The sequence below is a fragment of the Phyllopteryx taeniolatus genome, chromosome 16, assembly GCF_024500385.1.
Source record: "Phyllopteryx taeniolatus isolate TA_2022b chromosome 16, UOR_Ptae_1.2, whole genome shotgun sequence".
Classification (NCBI taxonomy): domain Eukaryota; kingdom Metazoa; phylum Chordata; class Actinopteri; order Syngnathiformes; family Syngnathidae; genus Phyllopteryx; species Phyllopteryx taeniolatus.
Genome location: NC_084517.1, coordinates 21,985,293 through 22,002,609, shown reverse-complemented (window position 1 = coordinate 22,002,609; position 17,317 = coordinate 21,985,293). Strand labels below are relative to the sequence as shown.

Here is a 17,317-nt window from a genome sequence, read left to right as displayed (position 1 = left end):
AATCTTTCATGCTCTTGAGCTTTTAGCATTCTAATTATTTTATCATGCCTCCTTTGGAACGTTAATCATCATTTCATTTTTTTAAGGTTACATAGTCTTTGAGGAACGCTGTGGAAAAAAGTCACACTTTGTCCTCAAAGTTGATTCATGTTTTCTACCAACCAAAACATTTATAGCATATTACCATATGAACAAAATATGACATTAAAGGTGCAGATATAGGAGAGATTTTTAATACAGATAATGTTTTACTTCTTTGGACCAAATGTTGACTTTGTCCCTTGATAAAACTGGCTGGGTGAATAATTAGGACAAAATGGGCAGTGCTCTCCTCATCCAGCAGATAGCGCAAAAAGTACCTCATCATTTTTAGTCCTGTTATCAATCGATCAATCAGTCTTGTCACAGTCTGCTATTTCTGTCATGACAGCCAATCACAGTTTGTCAGCCACAGTCAGCGACACCTCGCTATTTAAGGCTTTGTTGATGATGCAATCAGTCCCAGAGTGTCCAACAGTCATTCATGCAAGATGCTAAAACATGATCCCGTGAGAGTTCTGCCTTATCACGTATCAAGTCAATGAAGTCTGCTCTCTGTGACTCGTGGAGGAAGACAACAGTGAAATCTGAGCCCTTCCTGTGGATTACGCCGCATTGTATTACTTTGCCCCAAGACAAATTACCCATCTTCAAAGCCTCACCCACTCGACTGTAAAGTTGACTGCTCTGTATCCTGGCTTTGAATTGGTCAGTCACAGTTGAGATTAAGTCTTTATTAAAGTCCTTTACAACTATTCCGGTGGTTCTTTTCACACCTATGGACAAAACGTAACATAAATCTTTCTGAAATTGGAAACTTCCCACAGGCGGGCCTGAGCCGAGGTTCAGATCCAGAACCTTTTTCGACTGTCAAGGTATTGGAACCGTTAGTCAACGGTTCTGTTTGTTTGTATAAGAGCTCCTTGCGTCCTTTCATACATTGTGTTTTCTTTCATTCCGTTCGGTGCATACTCCTGGCGAGCTGCCAGTCATCCGTAGCCAAGATGATTCTGTGAAATCCTCCTTCCATTTTTTTTTTCTTTTAAAGGTGAGCTGAAGATCATTTCTACGCCGTCATTGCACGACACCCACAAGCCTGCTGCCAGTTTGATCGTCTGCACGTCTGAGTACTTTGTTTTGTCTGCTGCCCACATGACACATCTGTCATTCACAGCAGGGTGTGGGGAGTGAATGACACCCAGAGGTTGCATCACGTTCTGACTCATCGCTATCAGCAACACTTTGTCGCCTATTTTCCATCTTTGTTTGTTTTACGTAACCACACTGGGCTTCAGTTTTTTTTTGTTATTGCCGAACACAAAAACGGACAAGGCATCAGGTATACCTACACCTGCGGAATCAATATTGAATAATTTCCCATAATGTGAATAATTTCCCATAATAATTTCCCATAATACCTTTGTTAACACTACAGACATTGTTTTATGTCGTGTTGTAACATTCTTCACTGTCAAACAAGTATAAATAGAGGTTAGTAGATCCAACTCCAAGTAAAACTACACCCCTTTTGCCAATGGGCGTGTACTTTTTAACGAACTCATGGTCAACATTGCACACTGTAAAGTACTTGAAACAATGTTTTTAGCAAAAACTTTGTTCACTTTCATGCCAGTCGTTTGCCATTATGATTTCAGAGTTTACATTTTTTAAATTCAGATTTACCGTTTACATTTCGCATTTATATTTAACATTCAAATTGAGATTTAGCATTTTGATTGAGATTTAAATTTTAAATTGAACCTTTATACTTAGATTTAACATTTAGACTCTCCACCTATATTTAGATTTAACATTCAGACTGAGATTTGATGTTTAGATTGGAAATTTAGATTTAGTATTTAGGTTTTATATCTATATTTAAATTTTTGATTGAAATTTAACATTTAGATTTAGTTATAGATGTAACATTTAGATTTAGATTGAGCATTTCAATTTACAATTTATATTTAACATTTCAATTTCAAATTTGGATTTAGATTCAGCATTTAAATTAAACAACATTTAAATTAAAAGTAAACATATTTAACATTTAGATCTAACATTTATATTTGACATTTAAATTGAGATTTAACATTTAGATTTGCAATTTACCATTGAGGTGCAACATTTAATATTTACTGTAGATATAACTATTTAATGTACTGTATCTCTAAGTTGACAAATATTGTGAATCTGCAAACAAAGTGACTCAAGAATTTCACAAAATGTTTTCAAAACTTTGTTTTAAGCTAAATGTGACAAAACGATGTTACTTTAAGCGTTTGCTGCTTTACGAACGGCAACCCATATAGGTCCTTTCCTATGTCACAATATGTTCCATTTCTCATTTGACACCATGCGGCCCACCAGAATGGTTGTAATGTGTTTAGGAGCTTCTATTACATTTCATTCCCCTTGTGAAACTCTAGCATGGGCCTCATCCCATCACCGTTGTGCAACCCCAATTCCAGTGAAGTTGTGAAGTTGTGTGAAACATAAATAACATCAGAATACAATGATTTGCAAAGCATGTTCAACCTATATTTAATGGAAGACACGACAAAGACAAGATATGTAATGCTCAAACTGACAAACTTTATTGTTTTTCACAAATCATCATTAACTTGGAATTTTATGGCTGCAACATGTTCCAAAAAAGCTGGGACAGGTGGCAAAAATGACTGAGAAAGTTGACGAATGCTCATCAAACACCTGTTTGGAACATCCCACAGGTGAACAAGCGAATTGGGAACAGGTGGGTGCCATGATTGGGTAGAAAAGGCGCTTCCCTGAATTGCTCAGTCATTCACAAGCAAAGATGGGGCGCACTTGTTCACCTCTTTGTGAACAAGTGCGTTAGAAACAGTTTAAGGACAATGTTCCTCAACGTACAATTGCAAGGAACTTAGGGATTTCATCATCTCCGGTCCATAATATCATCAAAAGGTTCAGAGAATCTGGAGAAATCACTGCATGTAAGCGGCGAGGCCAAAAGACAACATTGAATGCCCGTGACCGTCGATCCCTCAGGCGGCACTGCGTCAAAAACTGACATCAATGCGTAAAGGATATCACCGCATGGGCTCAGAAACACTTCAGAAAACCAATGTCAGTAAATACAGGTCGGCTGTACATCCGTAAGTGCAACGTAAAACTCTACTATGCAAAGCAAAAGCCATTTATCAACAACACCCAGAAACGCCGCCGGCTTCTCTGGGCCCGAGCTCATCTAAGATGGACCGACGCTAAGTGGAAAAGTGTTCTGTGGTCCGACGAGTCCGCATTTCAAATTGGTTTTGGAAATTGTGGACGTCGTGTTCTAAGGCCCAAAGAGGAAAAGAACCATCCGAACTGTTATGGACGCAAAGTTCCAAAGCCAGCATCTTTGATGGTATGGGTCTGTGTTAGTGCCAATAGCATGGGTAACTCACACATCTGTGAAGGCACCATTAATGCTGAAAGGTACATACAGGTTTTGGAGAAACATACGCTGCCATCCAAGCAACGTCTTTTTCATGGACGCCCCTGCTTATTTCAGCAAGACAATGCCAAACCACATTCTGCATGTGTTACAACAGAGTGGCTTCGTAGTAAAAGAGTGCGGGTACTAGACTGGCCTGCCTGCAGTCCAGAACTGTCTCTCATTGAAAACGTGTGGCGCATTATGAAGCGTCAAATACGACAACGGAGACCCCGGACTGTTGAACGGCTGAAGCTGTACATCGAGCAAGAATGGGAAAGACTTCCACCTCCAAAGCTCCAACAATTAGTGTCCTCAGTTCCCAAACGTTTATTGAATGTTTTTGAAAGAAAAGGGGATGTAACCCAGTGGTAAACATGACCCTGTCCCAGCTTTTTTGGAACGTCTTTCAGTCATAAAATTCCAAGTTAATGATTCTTTGCTAAAAACAATCAAGTTTATCAGTTTGAACATTAAATATCTTGCCTTTGTAGTGTATTCAATTACATATAGGTTGAATATGATTTGCAAATCATTGTATTCTGTTTTTATTGATGTTTAACACAACGCCCCAACTTCATTGGAATTGGGGTTGTACTTCATCACGGGGGAGAAATATACATTTCAGCTAATTGATTTAGCTGGAAATCCTCTTCAGAGTGCCCTTCTGTCTCCCTTCTCGCCTGAAATGGGCATGAAATGAAATGACTAATCCACTTCAATTAGTCATCGGAACCTAAAATACACCAGTCAGCACACTCGTTCTTCCATTTTTGTTCAATTGAAAGCAGTTGATAAACAGAGCCATGCTTCAAATCTGAAGCGGTGGTGTAATTGCTCCACTTACGAGCTTTCGAAACACTTAAAGGGGGGTATATTGTGGAAAATTGACTTTTTATTGCTGGTATACAAATAGTTGGAGTCCCTGACCACCCATCAAGTATGTAATGAAACAACCGAGTAAATCTTTTATGCCTATTTCTGAAAACGTGTCTGTGATCAAGCCACACTGTTATGTAACCGTGGGGCTAATTTACATGCAACCCACTCCCACGCCAAGTTTCTCCACCAATGACATGACGAGCTAGCAAGCTGACAAATACACAAATGTTTAGCTTTTTGGAAGATGTACATCTGGTGTAAGAATAACACACCGTTTAATAAAAGAACATGCCAAAAGTCAAACATGGTGGTCACAGTGCGTTGGTCTGGGGCTGCTTATCACTGCAGGACCTGGACGACTTGCTGGCAAAGCACTTTTTGTCTGTTGTCTGTTTAATATTTTATATTAGATGTGGCTTTGGCGTCATCATCATCTTCAAACTGCATTTTATATTGACTTGTTCTCTTTGAGAGATACTAAAATTGCTGATGAAATCTTTCTACTTCCTGACAGTTTTGAGGAAAAAGTGAGATGATATCAGTGGCACCACCAGAAACGTTCTTTCTGCCCATCTGGAGCTGAGTCCTTGTCATTCAAGGTGTGTGCGGGTGAGCTGCATGCAGAGCGCCTGTTTTTTTTTAAAATTAATTTTATTTTTGACAGCTTTTCTTGGCACTTGATCCGTCCGTCACTGTTTCTCCTTCAGCCGCCCTCTCCGCTATCAGTCCCTCTTGACATCGCCGCTGGGACTTTCCACGAATCCACACTGAATGTTGATTTTGAGAATAGAAATCAATTTACACCATTGAAGGAAAAAAAGTTGTTGCAGTTAAACAAAATTTTAAAAATCATTTCCCATTGGAAATCATGCAAAGTTCATTCATTTGTTCTTGGGTCACTGTAACCTATTTTTTCAATTTATAGGCATTTCTTATGTTCCTAACTTTTACTCGGAAGCACTGAGATACATTTACCTTGCTTTCTGAAATGATTGTTTTTGTCCAATCAGATTTCAGCCTCAGTGTGTTGCCATGTCAATGTCATCTGCCCAGGGCCTTCAGAATCAGTAGTGCTGACCCATGGAACTTGAACAATATGAGCAATTGGACCGTTTCTTTGAGCAATCCGATTTTAAATTTGTCCTCACGGGGCCAGCGGACTGGCCCTCGATGACATCAGCATCTTTCTGTCCTCTGATTGGTTGGTCAGAGAAAAACAGTCAGACACTCAACTTCAACAAGCAAAATACGTTTGTAGCGAATACATTTAATTATCAGCATCTCTGGTGAGTATGATGCATATTGTTGAAATATGTATGCATATTTTATTCTATTTTTTAAATGCTTGGACTACGGCGCGTTCAGACTGACGTGAGAATTCGATTTACCGTTCGTTGCCATCGTAGGAATGGAGCTCGCGTCGTAAACCGAGGACCCGCTGTAATGGATGTGATTAGACTGCAGGCAGCCTCGTGGACGTTGTTGTTATCTGGCGCCCCCTGCAGCTAGGAATAGCACACTGTTGAGTGCAATCCGAGGAACTTTTCTTTGTCTAAACACATTTGATTGTGTGTTGTTTTCTTCTATGTGACCTGTGGACAACGGCGCAGCATCTCCTCGACCGCCTTCCTCCATCTTTGCTGACACTGCGAGTTAGAAAAGGTGACATCTTTGCCACGGCACCGATTGACTGAGGAGAGTGCAGGGCATCATTTATCGGGAGTGTCACTCGCGCACACACACCACACCAACATCCACTCATCTATCCATCACCGAGAGCTGAGGCAAACGAGAGAAGAACTGCACGTAGTGATTTGTCAAACAGAGAGAGATAGATGGCGAGATCGTAGATAATTGGATGGATGGGTCGGAAGATAGGAACTGTTGTATACAGTAGGTAGCTACTGTACATAGATGATGTGGTATGCTTTGGATCATGGGCTCACTGGAGTGCTTTCTCCTGCTTTCCGAGGTCCAGAGTCAAGTGAGGTTATCGGGTTGTCGGTTGTCCTAAATGAAAGATGACGGCTCCGGTGACACGGTCACGGACAGCAAAGCGCGCAGGAAGAGCGTCGCGCTGCTGCCGCGTCACCTTTACATCATTTAACAGTTTGACCTTTTCGGGCCTCTCCAAAGTCAGCTCGTTGTCAGTTCGGGAGAGCGCCTCGGATGCATTTTACGCCGAGATTTTGCAGCAGGTGACGTCATGTAAAGTCCACGTCCGCAACATTAGGTGCACCTGCACAGATCCAACCCGAGAACTGGATCACGAGTTCTGCCTTTGCAAGGATGAAATCACTTCTGACTGGCACTTGCAGGGATGTAGGAGTTTAAAAACACATTTCATATTGTGCTTGTAGCTGTTTTTATTGTTCAATATTGTATTGACTATTATTAATAGCAATATGAGATTGACACCTGGGAGTAATTACACAATAAATACTTTCATTGATTAAAAACATTTACAGTATAATTGTGTATTTTGTTGTATTTCTTTTTTGGGGGGGGGGAGGTTACACATTACGTTGCCCTCACTCAGCAATTGGAGAATGACAAATAATTAATAATTGCAACATGAATAAATCTTTTTTTATATAATCACCAAGAGTACATACAACATGAGAGGAACAGATTATTAATCATTTCAAAATAACTAGAAATAACAATACCTATTTTACATTGCAGCGTTTTATTTTATATGTTCCATGTTCTACAGTGTTTTGAAACAAACAATTTAACAATATTAAGTTGGCAAATCAATATGAATGATTCAGTTCAATTTTAAATGTAATTTCCTTTTCTTTTTACATGGCGCCAGTTTCAGTTTTGACACAAACGAACATGGCCATGTGTGTTGAATTTGAATGTATTCAGTGAAGTCAAAAAAACGGTCAGTGGAACGGATGATTTTGAACATATCAATTGATGTGGCAGCCATTGCAACAACTTGTAAATGACTCGGACAGTGGAACCAATTTGACATTTGCGATGAATTGAAATGTGTAGATCTCACCTCATGATTTCGTTCCGATTACTGTGTGCTAATGTGATGCAGCGTGTGAGTGATTTGAGGTTTCTACCAGTTTCCAGGTGCTCCAAAAGCTCCAAAGTTTGTCTGACCAGAAGGAACTCGGACCCACAAAGAAAGAGCTTGCCCGCTGCTGTCATGCATTACGGTAGCAGCGTGTGCAGGTGTGTGCCCGACAGGTGAGCCAGGTGCCGGCACCAGACTGCCGCTTGGCCGGCATGTTGTGTAGCGTGGACGCCACCGGACCACGGCCATAACCAATACGTAAGTTCATTCATCCAAATCATTTGCTTGTGTTTTATTCATTTATTTATTTATTGTTCAGTCAGCATTTTCCATCAATTTGCTGTACTGAATAATAGAATAGCTGCATTTTGTATTATGTATTAGCAACATAATAATGATAAATTCTCTGTTTATTTATGTACATTTTTATTGTAATTCAGTGGATGTCGATGAATTATGCCCGTTATTTGCAGCTGAGATCCTAGTAATTATTTTTTTATATTGCTTATCTGTTTAACTATTCTGTATCTTTGTCATTTCTATTATATAATAATAATAATAATAATCATCATCATTATAATAGTTTTACCCCACTGACATAGCTCAACAAAGTAACAGAAGTTTCAGGAAAAAATATAATAAATAATGGGAACAAAAATTATATAGTCATTCGAAATACAATATGGTAATGATAGTATCTTTGTAATGATGTGATATTAAATATACAGTGTTTTAGAATCTCCCCACTCAGGATTGCGAAAGGATACCTGATCTAATCTTATAAAATAAACAAATATATGAAAAACATAAAAAGAAATGATCATTAATAAACAAACGTCTAATACTGTACTAACATTTTTGAAAAATATGGTAAGAAAAAATCACTTTGATGAATAATAAATGAAATGACAACACGACAGTACTTTTCAGTAGTATTTCCCTCATATCTCTTTTTGTTTTCTTTCTGTAGTGATGATTTTTGTGTAATCCAGTTGAAAAATGGTACGACGTGCTAAACATATTCGTCACATTTCGGTACGGTCCATGGCGCGAGATGAAATAGTTTTTCCCGCTGCGGGACAAGTGAGATGGGACCGTCAACTGAAGGCCCGATGGACTGATTTGCGTCCAGGGCGTCCATGGAGCTGTGTGCTCCCAACATGAGCGAGAGTGGAGGCTCCCTCTGCCAGGTGAAGCAGCTTCCCCGCCACGGCGTCTCCCTTTGCCGCCTGCGGGCCAGCGTGCGGCCCCCTCGCACCCACACGTCCCGGGGCGACCGGGCGCCCCCCGCCCTCCGCCGGCGGCCGAACGGAGAGGCGGCGTCCCGCGGGGCCCCGAAAGCGGGCCGTCGGGGCTCCTCTGGCGGCACGGTGCTGGTGACCGGAGGTGGGGGGTACTTCGGCTTCAGGCTGGGGAGGGCGCTGGCTGCCCGGGGCATGTCTGTGATCCTCCTGGACAGGAGCGAGCCTTCTTGGGACATTCCTGATGGAGCGCTCTTCTATCAGGTACACTATGTACCGCCGGTGTCAAACTCAAGGCCCGCGGGCCACATGCGCTCTGCTGCATCATTTTATGTGGCCCACAAAAGCTTGCCAATTTTGTTCTTGACTGTTCAAAAGTGGCCATAAAAAGATGTTATTAAGCAAGTCCCAGGGCAATTGTGTAATGTCATGGGGCAGTTATTAGGGTTACGCAGAACACAGACGAGGGAAAAGAACTACCTCGTACTTCAGCCATATGCCTAGCCCATTGTTGATAGTTTAAAAAAAAAAAAAAAAATTATGATTATTATTATTATTTTTTTTTTTTAAACTAGCGCGGTACAAAGCCTTGAAACTCCACAGCTGATCAACGACACTGAGTAACATGAGACCAAGTTTCCTTTTCATTCGGCTTCTTTAACGAGCAAGAAGATGGCGTCTGGTGTTTGCGCACGCAGCTCCCTGTTCACACACGCGCACATGGAGCCGCTTGCGGGGCCCCTCGCGTCGAGACGTCGCCAGCCGTCCGCTGGAAAGAGACGCGTAGGCGGCTGCTGTCGGGCCACAGAGGTCGGAGGACGCGATTCGGGTTTCACCTGCCCACCTCATGATGCTATTAACTTAATTATAATCCTCCCCACAGGCAGTCCATGTGCACTTTGCCACTTCACCTACACTTGTTTTACCTTTTCAATTAGCAGTAAAATGGAACGGCCGAAGTTGAACACATTTTCAACAAATGTTCCCAATGGGAAATCATTTGAAAGTGAATAAATTTTGTTATTGCCACTCCAAGTTCTATTTTACTGGAACGCTAAACATAAAAGAAAAAGAATGTTGTGTATTTAACCAAGCAACACGTAACTTTGTGTGGCAAAAGTCCGCCAGGTTGATGCTAACACAATGCAAAATTGCCATAGGCACTGTCTAACAAAACTAGCATCGATGTTGTGCTGTTATAATCCGTTAAGTAACCAATATTTGAACACAAACTGTGTAGCAACTCCTTTAGACAGACATTATAACAATACTCACAGGCATGTATTCTTTATCCTCTGCGTAAAATGACTGCTATTACTGCAGGTTACTGAGCAATTGTGACCGTCTTGTTCGTGTAATACGTATTCATGTATTATGCTGCCCACTAGTGGCTGAAGCGCACACACCAGAAGGAGCCGCACGATGAATGCATGAACTCATGACGCACCAACTGTTTATTTACATTCTATTTCTCTCATTCTATTCTATTATCAAATGTTTTGATTTAAAAATACTTTAGAGTGCCGATTTTTGCCGAAAGATGATTAGAGCTTGGTCACGGAAGGCACCGGTGTACTTTGAAAACGTTACGGAAGGCTCTGGAAGGTAACCTTTGGCTTTTTGTCATGCTTTTTTTTTTTTTTTTTTTTTTTACAAAATACACTAACAAAAAGCCAACCCAAAAAAAAATAAAAAAAAACATCAAAATGCACTTGTGCAATTTCTGTTTCATGCTGAACACTCCAACACACTTGAAGTTTAAGCACATTTGGAGTTTGGCCAAATTTCCTCAGTGCCGACAACATGCAAACATAAATCACCTCAAGGTCGGTTCTGACTTCTCTTGTTCTGGCAGAGCGACATCCGGGATTATTCGTCTCTCTTCCACGTATGCGAGGGGGTCGACTGCGTGTTCCATTCCGCATCTTACGGCATGTCCGGCCCGGAACAGGTGAATGTTTCATCATCGTCATCATCCTTCCAATTTTTTTTTGCTTTGACTTTGGGGCAAAAATTCTAGATACAACTTCTCAATAGTGTCAGAGAACTCAACTTGCTTCACAATAAGGATCACTTTGGCAGATAGTAAATCATTTGTCAAAAAAAAGAGTCTTCGAGCTGTTTATTACCACTCCAAGTTGCAATTTACTGTCAAACTGAACATAAAACTGTACAATTGTAAATGGCATATTTAAAACAACCACTACGAATATTTGTCATCCTCTTTGTTCCCAGCTGAGGAAAGAGCAGGTGGAGTCCGTCAACGTGGGTGGGACCACGAACGTCATAAATGGTGAGCACGCAGTCAACCAAGCAACATGGCGATGATACTTTACAGTTTGATGACGTTCTTATTTTTATTTATTTATCTTTTTTTTTTTTAGCGTGCAAAGAAAGGAGCATCCCCCGGCTGGTGTACACCAGCACCACCAATGCAGTATTCGCGGGGGAGCCCATTGAGGATGGCGACGAGGCCTCGGTCCCCCGCGTGCCCCCCGACAGGGTCAGTTGGCTCTCATGTGACTCAAGTCAAAAAAAAAAAACGTAGGTGTATCAAATGGGTTCTTGGATGTTTCAGCACATTGATCACTACTCCAGGACGAAAGCCATAGCGGAGCAGATGGTCCTTTCTGCCAACGGGTGCGCCCTCAAAGGTATGCAACGCCACGGTTTTCACACCGACGGACAAGTTACAGTCTTGGATGAATCGAAATGTATGAACTATTGGGTCACACTTGCTAACCGCTAGACCAACATATTTTCGTAAAATTGAGTTTGATTGAATTGATTTTCATTCAGTTGATGTCATTTCATTCGCTTGAATCCAATGTAATCATTGAATCAAAGCTAAAATGTTAAACGTGACAGATTGCTCCATTATTTTCTGAGCGGCTTCTCCTCACAAGGGTCGCGGGAGTGCTGGAGCCCATCCCAGCTATCATCGGGCAAGAGGCGGGGTACACCCTGAACCGGTTGCCAGCCGATCGCAGGGCGCAAACAAACAAACAACCAGTCCCACTCACATGCCGGAAAAGTTGATAGTTCGAACAACTACCGAATGCCAAACGGCAAATATAGCAGGGTATTGGCTAATTCCAAAAAACATCACATCATTTTGGCTCCATCAAGTTGGATGGGGAACGCTGGAACACGGGCATTTTGAAATCTTTCCAGAGATCAGATTCCAGTCTGAGCTGTGTCTTGGCCCCTCGAGGACATTTGCAGACATTTGTCCTGAAGCTTCCCTGCTGTTGTGTGTCGAATTTTGAGAGAAAGCAAACAAGTCCCATTTGAGGACAGGACTATACCATAATATGCGGAAGCAGCGTGAAAACGGAACGGCTGAAACAAAAGCCCTCCCGTCCGTGCTTTGTGTTGTGCGCTGTGTAGGCGGCGGTCTGCTGAGGACCTGCGTCTTGCGGCCTTGCGGCATCTACGGCCCCGAAGAGCGCAGACACCTACACAGAGTGATGGTGAGGAACACACACACACACACACACACACAGCAATACGCACCACGTCTGCGTTACCGCCGGTCGAGTTTGCATTATTAATGTCGCTCTCCGGTGACACTCCGCCTTTCTTCCCGTGCTTCCTCTGCGGGGCAGTCGGAATGCATGCGGTCTTTGTTGTCAGTCGAGTTTTTGAAAAATGAATTTCACTTGACTTTCATTTGATACAAGCTGGCCTTTCCGTTTTGAATGCTGTTTTGTGTTCCCCCACTATATCACCATATTCTCTAAGCAATCATTTTGGATTAATGGGTTTTTACAGTCGGTATGTGTTGCTGCTCCGTGGGTGTAAAAGTAGCAGTTGTTTGACGTTTTAGAAATACTTAAACTTTTACGCTCATTTCTGTCAGCCTGTCTTTGGCTTTTCACATTCTATGTGAGCATTAAGCTTGTGGGCTTTCGTGGGACACAATTATATGGTTTGGTTGAACGTTTTGTTGCTTAAATATACAATGTTTGATTCTCTTTTGTCTTATGCGTCAGTTTTACGGTAAACTTGAACTGGGCGGGGCAAATAAACAGCTCGAAGCGAGCATGCTTTGGCTCTTATTTGGAGAGTCTTCTCTCGTTTCTTCGAAGTGATGTTATGCGAACAGGCGCTAAGGCCTGTTGTCGGCCGCTGCTCTCACCCGGTCGCTCGCGCAGACTCAGGCGGGTTCAGTGTTCACCTTCCGCAAAATGCAATAAAATCGCTTCCACGTGGCGTAATGGTTTTTACGTGGGCAGTTTTGGGGAATATCCGATTGAGCAATCTTTGTGGTTTGTCAGGTGAACGTGGAGCGTCGCTTGTTCAGTTTCCGTTTCGGCGATCGGCGGGCCAGGATGAACTGGGTCCACGTGGACAACCTGGTTCTGGCCCACACGCTGGCCGCGGACGCCCTCACCGCCAAGCGGAGCTGCGTCGCTGTAAGTGTGTACGCACACTTGCGAACGCTCGGCATCACACCGCATCGCGCTTCACGTCGTCGTGCGTTATCGCATCGTATTGCGTCACATCGTCTGGTGTCACATTGGACTGCATTCTAACTAATGTTATTGTAGCTTGTTATGCTACTGTATCATATCATTTAGTGGAGCGTCAAGTTATCATATCGTACCGGCTCATATTTTATCGCATCGCATCTGAATTGTATGGTATTGCACTCGTTTCTTATTTTATCGTATTGTTCCACGTGTTATTGTATCGCAGTGCAAAATATCTTAACGTATCATGCCACATCTTAACTTCTGTTATGTTATATATGATATTATTGTTTTGCCTAATATCACGCGTTATCGTATCGCATCATATTTTCCTGTTTTAGGTCAACGAGGTTAGCCAACATTACTTTTATTAGCTAAACACCAGAATATCCACAGAAGGATTTTTGGGTAACAAATACATATAATAGACAAACAATGTTTTTAGCCATGGCTGTATTTATTATTTTTGTATTTCTATTTTTTTTGTAAATATTATTATTTTACTTGCTACTAACTTCTTTTCTGGTTGTTCTATTAAATGATATTTAAAGTTGAGTTACATGAATTCAAAATTTCGAAATCAATGAATAATCGTGTTTTTTTTAATTGTGATTTCAATCTCAGTGAAATGAATCGCGATCCTTACTTTTTCCATAATCGCCCAGCCCGACTGTATCTTGTTTTGCATCTTGTTTTTCTTGTCAACTTAATGATGTCCAAATGCCGTCTTAACGGGCGTCTGTTGTCTTTTTCGTAGAGCGGACAGGCTTACTTCATCAACGACGGACTTTCAGTGAACCTCTTTGAGTGGTTGACACCTCTAGTAAGTTCAAAAACGTTTTCCGGTGTCTCGTACGGTTCACAAATTGGCCTTTTTATTGAAGTTTCTTTTTGAAACGTCCGCCAATCGGTAACTCCGTCATGATTGTATTTTGTACTCTTCGAGTGTGGCAGCCGGTTTTGAGTCCTGCTGTGATTATTGAACCACAAGGGAAAACCAGTCGCCACCAGATTTGCAATATTCTCTTGGCCGAGCTAAAAATAACCTGTTGTGGAAAATCCAAAATCCCCACCAAAAGCACAGCCGGAGAACACACTTTTGACGATAACAGAAACCGAAGGACTCTCAGACTTGTCTTTAAAATTGTGAGCAGTTTTGGGGTTTTGTTTATTATTTGAAATGTTTAATTGAACTACATTGACGATGTATGCTTTCTTGTTTTTGTTGCAGTTTGAGAGATTGGGCTACAGCAGGCCGTTGATAAACCTGCCAGTTTCTCTCGTCTATTCAGCAGGTAGCGCATCGCTAACGTTCCACACATTGAGCGTTCTTCTTAAGTGCGTGGTTTCGTACCACGCTCATTCTTCTCGCAGCCATTCTGGTGGAATACTTGCACATATTCCTGAGACCGGCGATGGAGGTGCCGCTCCTGTTCACCAGAAGTGAAGTAATTTTCTCGATTTTTCTCGCCTTTTCCATTCTCAGTATTTAAATGAACATAAAATGGTAGCCGAATATGCAAATACACTCACCAACCGATTCATTACGAACATTTATATAATCTCCTATTTTCCGAGCGGGCCTCTGCCCTCGTCTGCCTGAATTATGTCGAATCTTCGTTTCAGTTCAATTTCGTTCAATTGAGGCCACGTAGCAGCCGCGGTTGCGTGCCCGACTGTTCCGTGAGCCGATCCAGCGCAACTTCTCAAGAAATCGTGATGTAGAGGTCGCGACCTTTTCACCATGACACGCAGACTAGCCATTTAGTTTTTCTAAATGACTCAAAGACAACTCGTGCTGGCTTTTGTGCCTCCCGGAAGTGTTGACAAACATGAAAAGTGATATATGATTGAATCTGTTGTTGTTGCGGCGGGTGAGCTACAAAGCCGATCGTTGCCAAAGAATCATTTTTACCGAGAATTATTGAAGCCAGCAAGTTCTTCTCCGCTGGCCTAAACGCAATCAGAAGCGGCGAGCTTCATTGACAACCTTATTTTTTTGATATCCGTTCCACGAAATCGTATTCATGTGTTCCTGTCAGTCGATTCTCTTCATTTTGTCGCATTTCTCTTGGCTGCTCTGCTTCCAGTAGATTGTTTTTGGCCAGCCTCGAAACGTTGCCATGGCAATGTAATTTGCCCAGGGCCTTCGCGATCAGAAGTGCTGGTTGGTGTAACTTCAAGGGTATTGGCAATCAGACTCTTTCTTGAACCAATCAGATTTGAGATTCTTCAGCTGGCCCTCGATGACGTCAGCATTCTCTGTCCTCTGATTGGTTGGTCTGAGCAAAACCCGTCTCGGCCGACTTCCACTAGCAAAACGCATCTCTGGCGATCTGTACAAGTTAATACATTTCATAATTAGCATCTCTGGTGAGTATGATGTGTTTTATTCAAATGTTTTGTCATTCGTATGAGATAAATATTGATTGTGAACTCCAGACCGCAGATGTTTTCTAATTGTGACATACATGTTAGCCGTGGTCTTCAGAGGTGGATTAAGTCCCCAGGAACCGCCACAGCGTGCGTCATTCCGATTTTTTTTTTTGACCACAAATGTTTCCCCCGTGTCATGTCTGGGGTTATATCGAGAAAAATCCACGCGGAGAGACTTTCCACACTTTTTGGACGCTTTAAAACATCAAGCTATTATAATTAGAATAAGCTTTGCAGTCACCCCACCGAGGGGATCGGGGAAGCAGGAAGGAGGCCCGGCGTCCATCTTAAAGAGGCTCAGTCACGGCCCGAAAGGTCCTCCTCATGAATGCGTGATGAGGCCGAAACCAAAGCTCGTTGTCGGACGGCCGCGATCGATGATGCGCCCCGTGAATAAAACATCAGCCGCTGCCTGCGGTGGGGAAAATGAAGTCTGATGCGATTGTACACATGACTTGGAGTGTGTGTTGGTGTTGTGCACAGGTGAGGAACATAGCAGTAAGCCACACCTTCAAGATAGACAAGGCCCGCAGAGAGTTGGGCTACCGTCCCAAATCCTACAGCCTGGCGGACTCCGTGGAGCAGTACCTGAAATCCCGACAGGCCCGCTCGGGTTCGCCTCTGGTCCGCTGGGCCCCCCGGCCGCACGGACCCCGCGCGGTGCTGCTGATGAAGCTGCTGACGGCGTTGGGAATGCTGCTCGTCATGTTGAGCTGCATGCCGTGTAAGAGCCTCGCTGGCTGAACACCAACATCGTACAATGTTTCTCAAGTATGCTCGCCTCACGTTAACTCGTGTACACACAATCAAATATGTCAGCAGTGGCCGCCGTCTAATGTGAGCTTCCATTGTGCCTTAGAAAAGATGATTTTCTTTTATAATTTGGATTTTTACTTTTCATTTTTTCAAAATTGCGAATTCTTACTTATTTATTTGAGTTTTTATTTCATTTCTATTTTAATTTTATTTAGACTAAAGCTTTAAGTTGATCTTTAAATGTATTTTGAAATTGAATTTCCTTTAAATTGAATGTATACATTTTCTTCACTGCATAACATTAAAAAAATAATAATAACAACAATTAACAAATGTAATGTAAGTAAATACAATACCATAAATTGAATTCAAAATGTGCGTTTTAATTTCATTTAAATGATTAAAATGTATTGTTTGTATTTACTTTTGTTTTTTAAAGTGTTCATTTCATTCCAATTTAATGTCAATTTTCTTCACAGCTTGAAGCACTGACGAGTGTACCACTACACTATCAGTGACGCTCATTTTATTTTAGATTTTTTATTAATTTCATAAATTTATCACTGAGAAATACCTAATAAATCACGTAGTGGTATTACACTGACAATAAAACTTTTCCGTAAAGGTACAAATTGTCAATCAAAACTCACTATCTTTGTATTATTTTATTATCCGGCGAATGCACCCAGTCTTCAAATGTTTTTTGTTTGTTTGTTTGTTTGCTTTTCCCTGTGACGAAGGTGCAACGTGGACGTGCAAAAAGTATTAAATGAATATGAATCTAACTGTGCAACAGCTTCGCCCCCTAGTTTCCATTCACGAGCAATAAAGAAAAGAGGGCGCTATTGTACTGCAAAAATGTCTGATCAGGTGGCTCCATTGAAATTTTGATATATGAACATATACATATACGGGACCGTATATATGGAGCCATTTGATGGGGAGGATTTGTTTCGAAACTGTTTTTTGTTTGTCATCTCATCAAAAAAAAGGG

At 41.9% G+C, this 17,317-nt stretch overlaps 1 protein-coding gene across 2 annotated transcripts; it reads left to right on the top strand.

Moving 5' to 3' along the window:
* The first annotated feature begins 1,196 nt into the window (after positions 1-1,196).
* Positions 1,197-16,982, top strand: sdr42e2 (short chain dehydrogenase/reductase family 42E, member 2). 2 transcript variants are annotated; one of them, XM_061750521.1, is made up of 15 exons: positions 1,197-1,378; positions 4,896-4,980; positions 5,992-6,043; positions 7,465-7,673; positions 8,548-8,920; positions 10,512-10,607; positions 10,892-10,949; positions 11,041-11,159; positions 11,235-11,310; positions 12,047-12,129; positions 12,937-13,074; positions 13,889-13,954; positions 14,363-14,426; positions 14,506-14,579; positions 16,051-16,982. In XM_061750521.1, the coding sequence occupies exons 5-15, from the start codon at positions 8,555-8,557 to the stop codon at positions 16,309-16,311; spliced, it is 1,401 nt and encodes a 466-aa protein (XP_061606505.1). In that variant the 5' UTR covers positions 1,197-1,378; positions 4,896-4,980; positions 5,992-6,043; positions 7,465-7,673; positions 8,548-8,554; the 3' UTR covers positions 16,312-16,982. The 2 variants fall into 2 exon arrangements, with proteins under 2 accessions (XP_061606505.1, XP_061606506.1); XM_061750522.1 differs by lacking the exons at positions 1,197-1,378; positions 4,896-4,980; positions 5,992-6,043; positions 7,465-7,673 and having other exon boundaries at positions 8,449-8,920.
* The last annotated feature ends 335 nt before the right edge of the window (positions 16,983-17,317 follow it).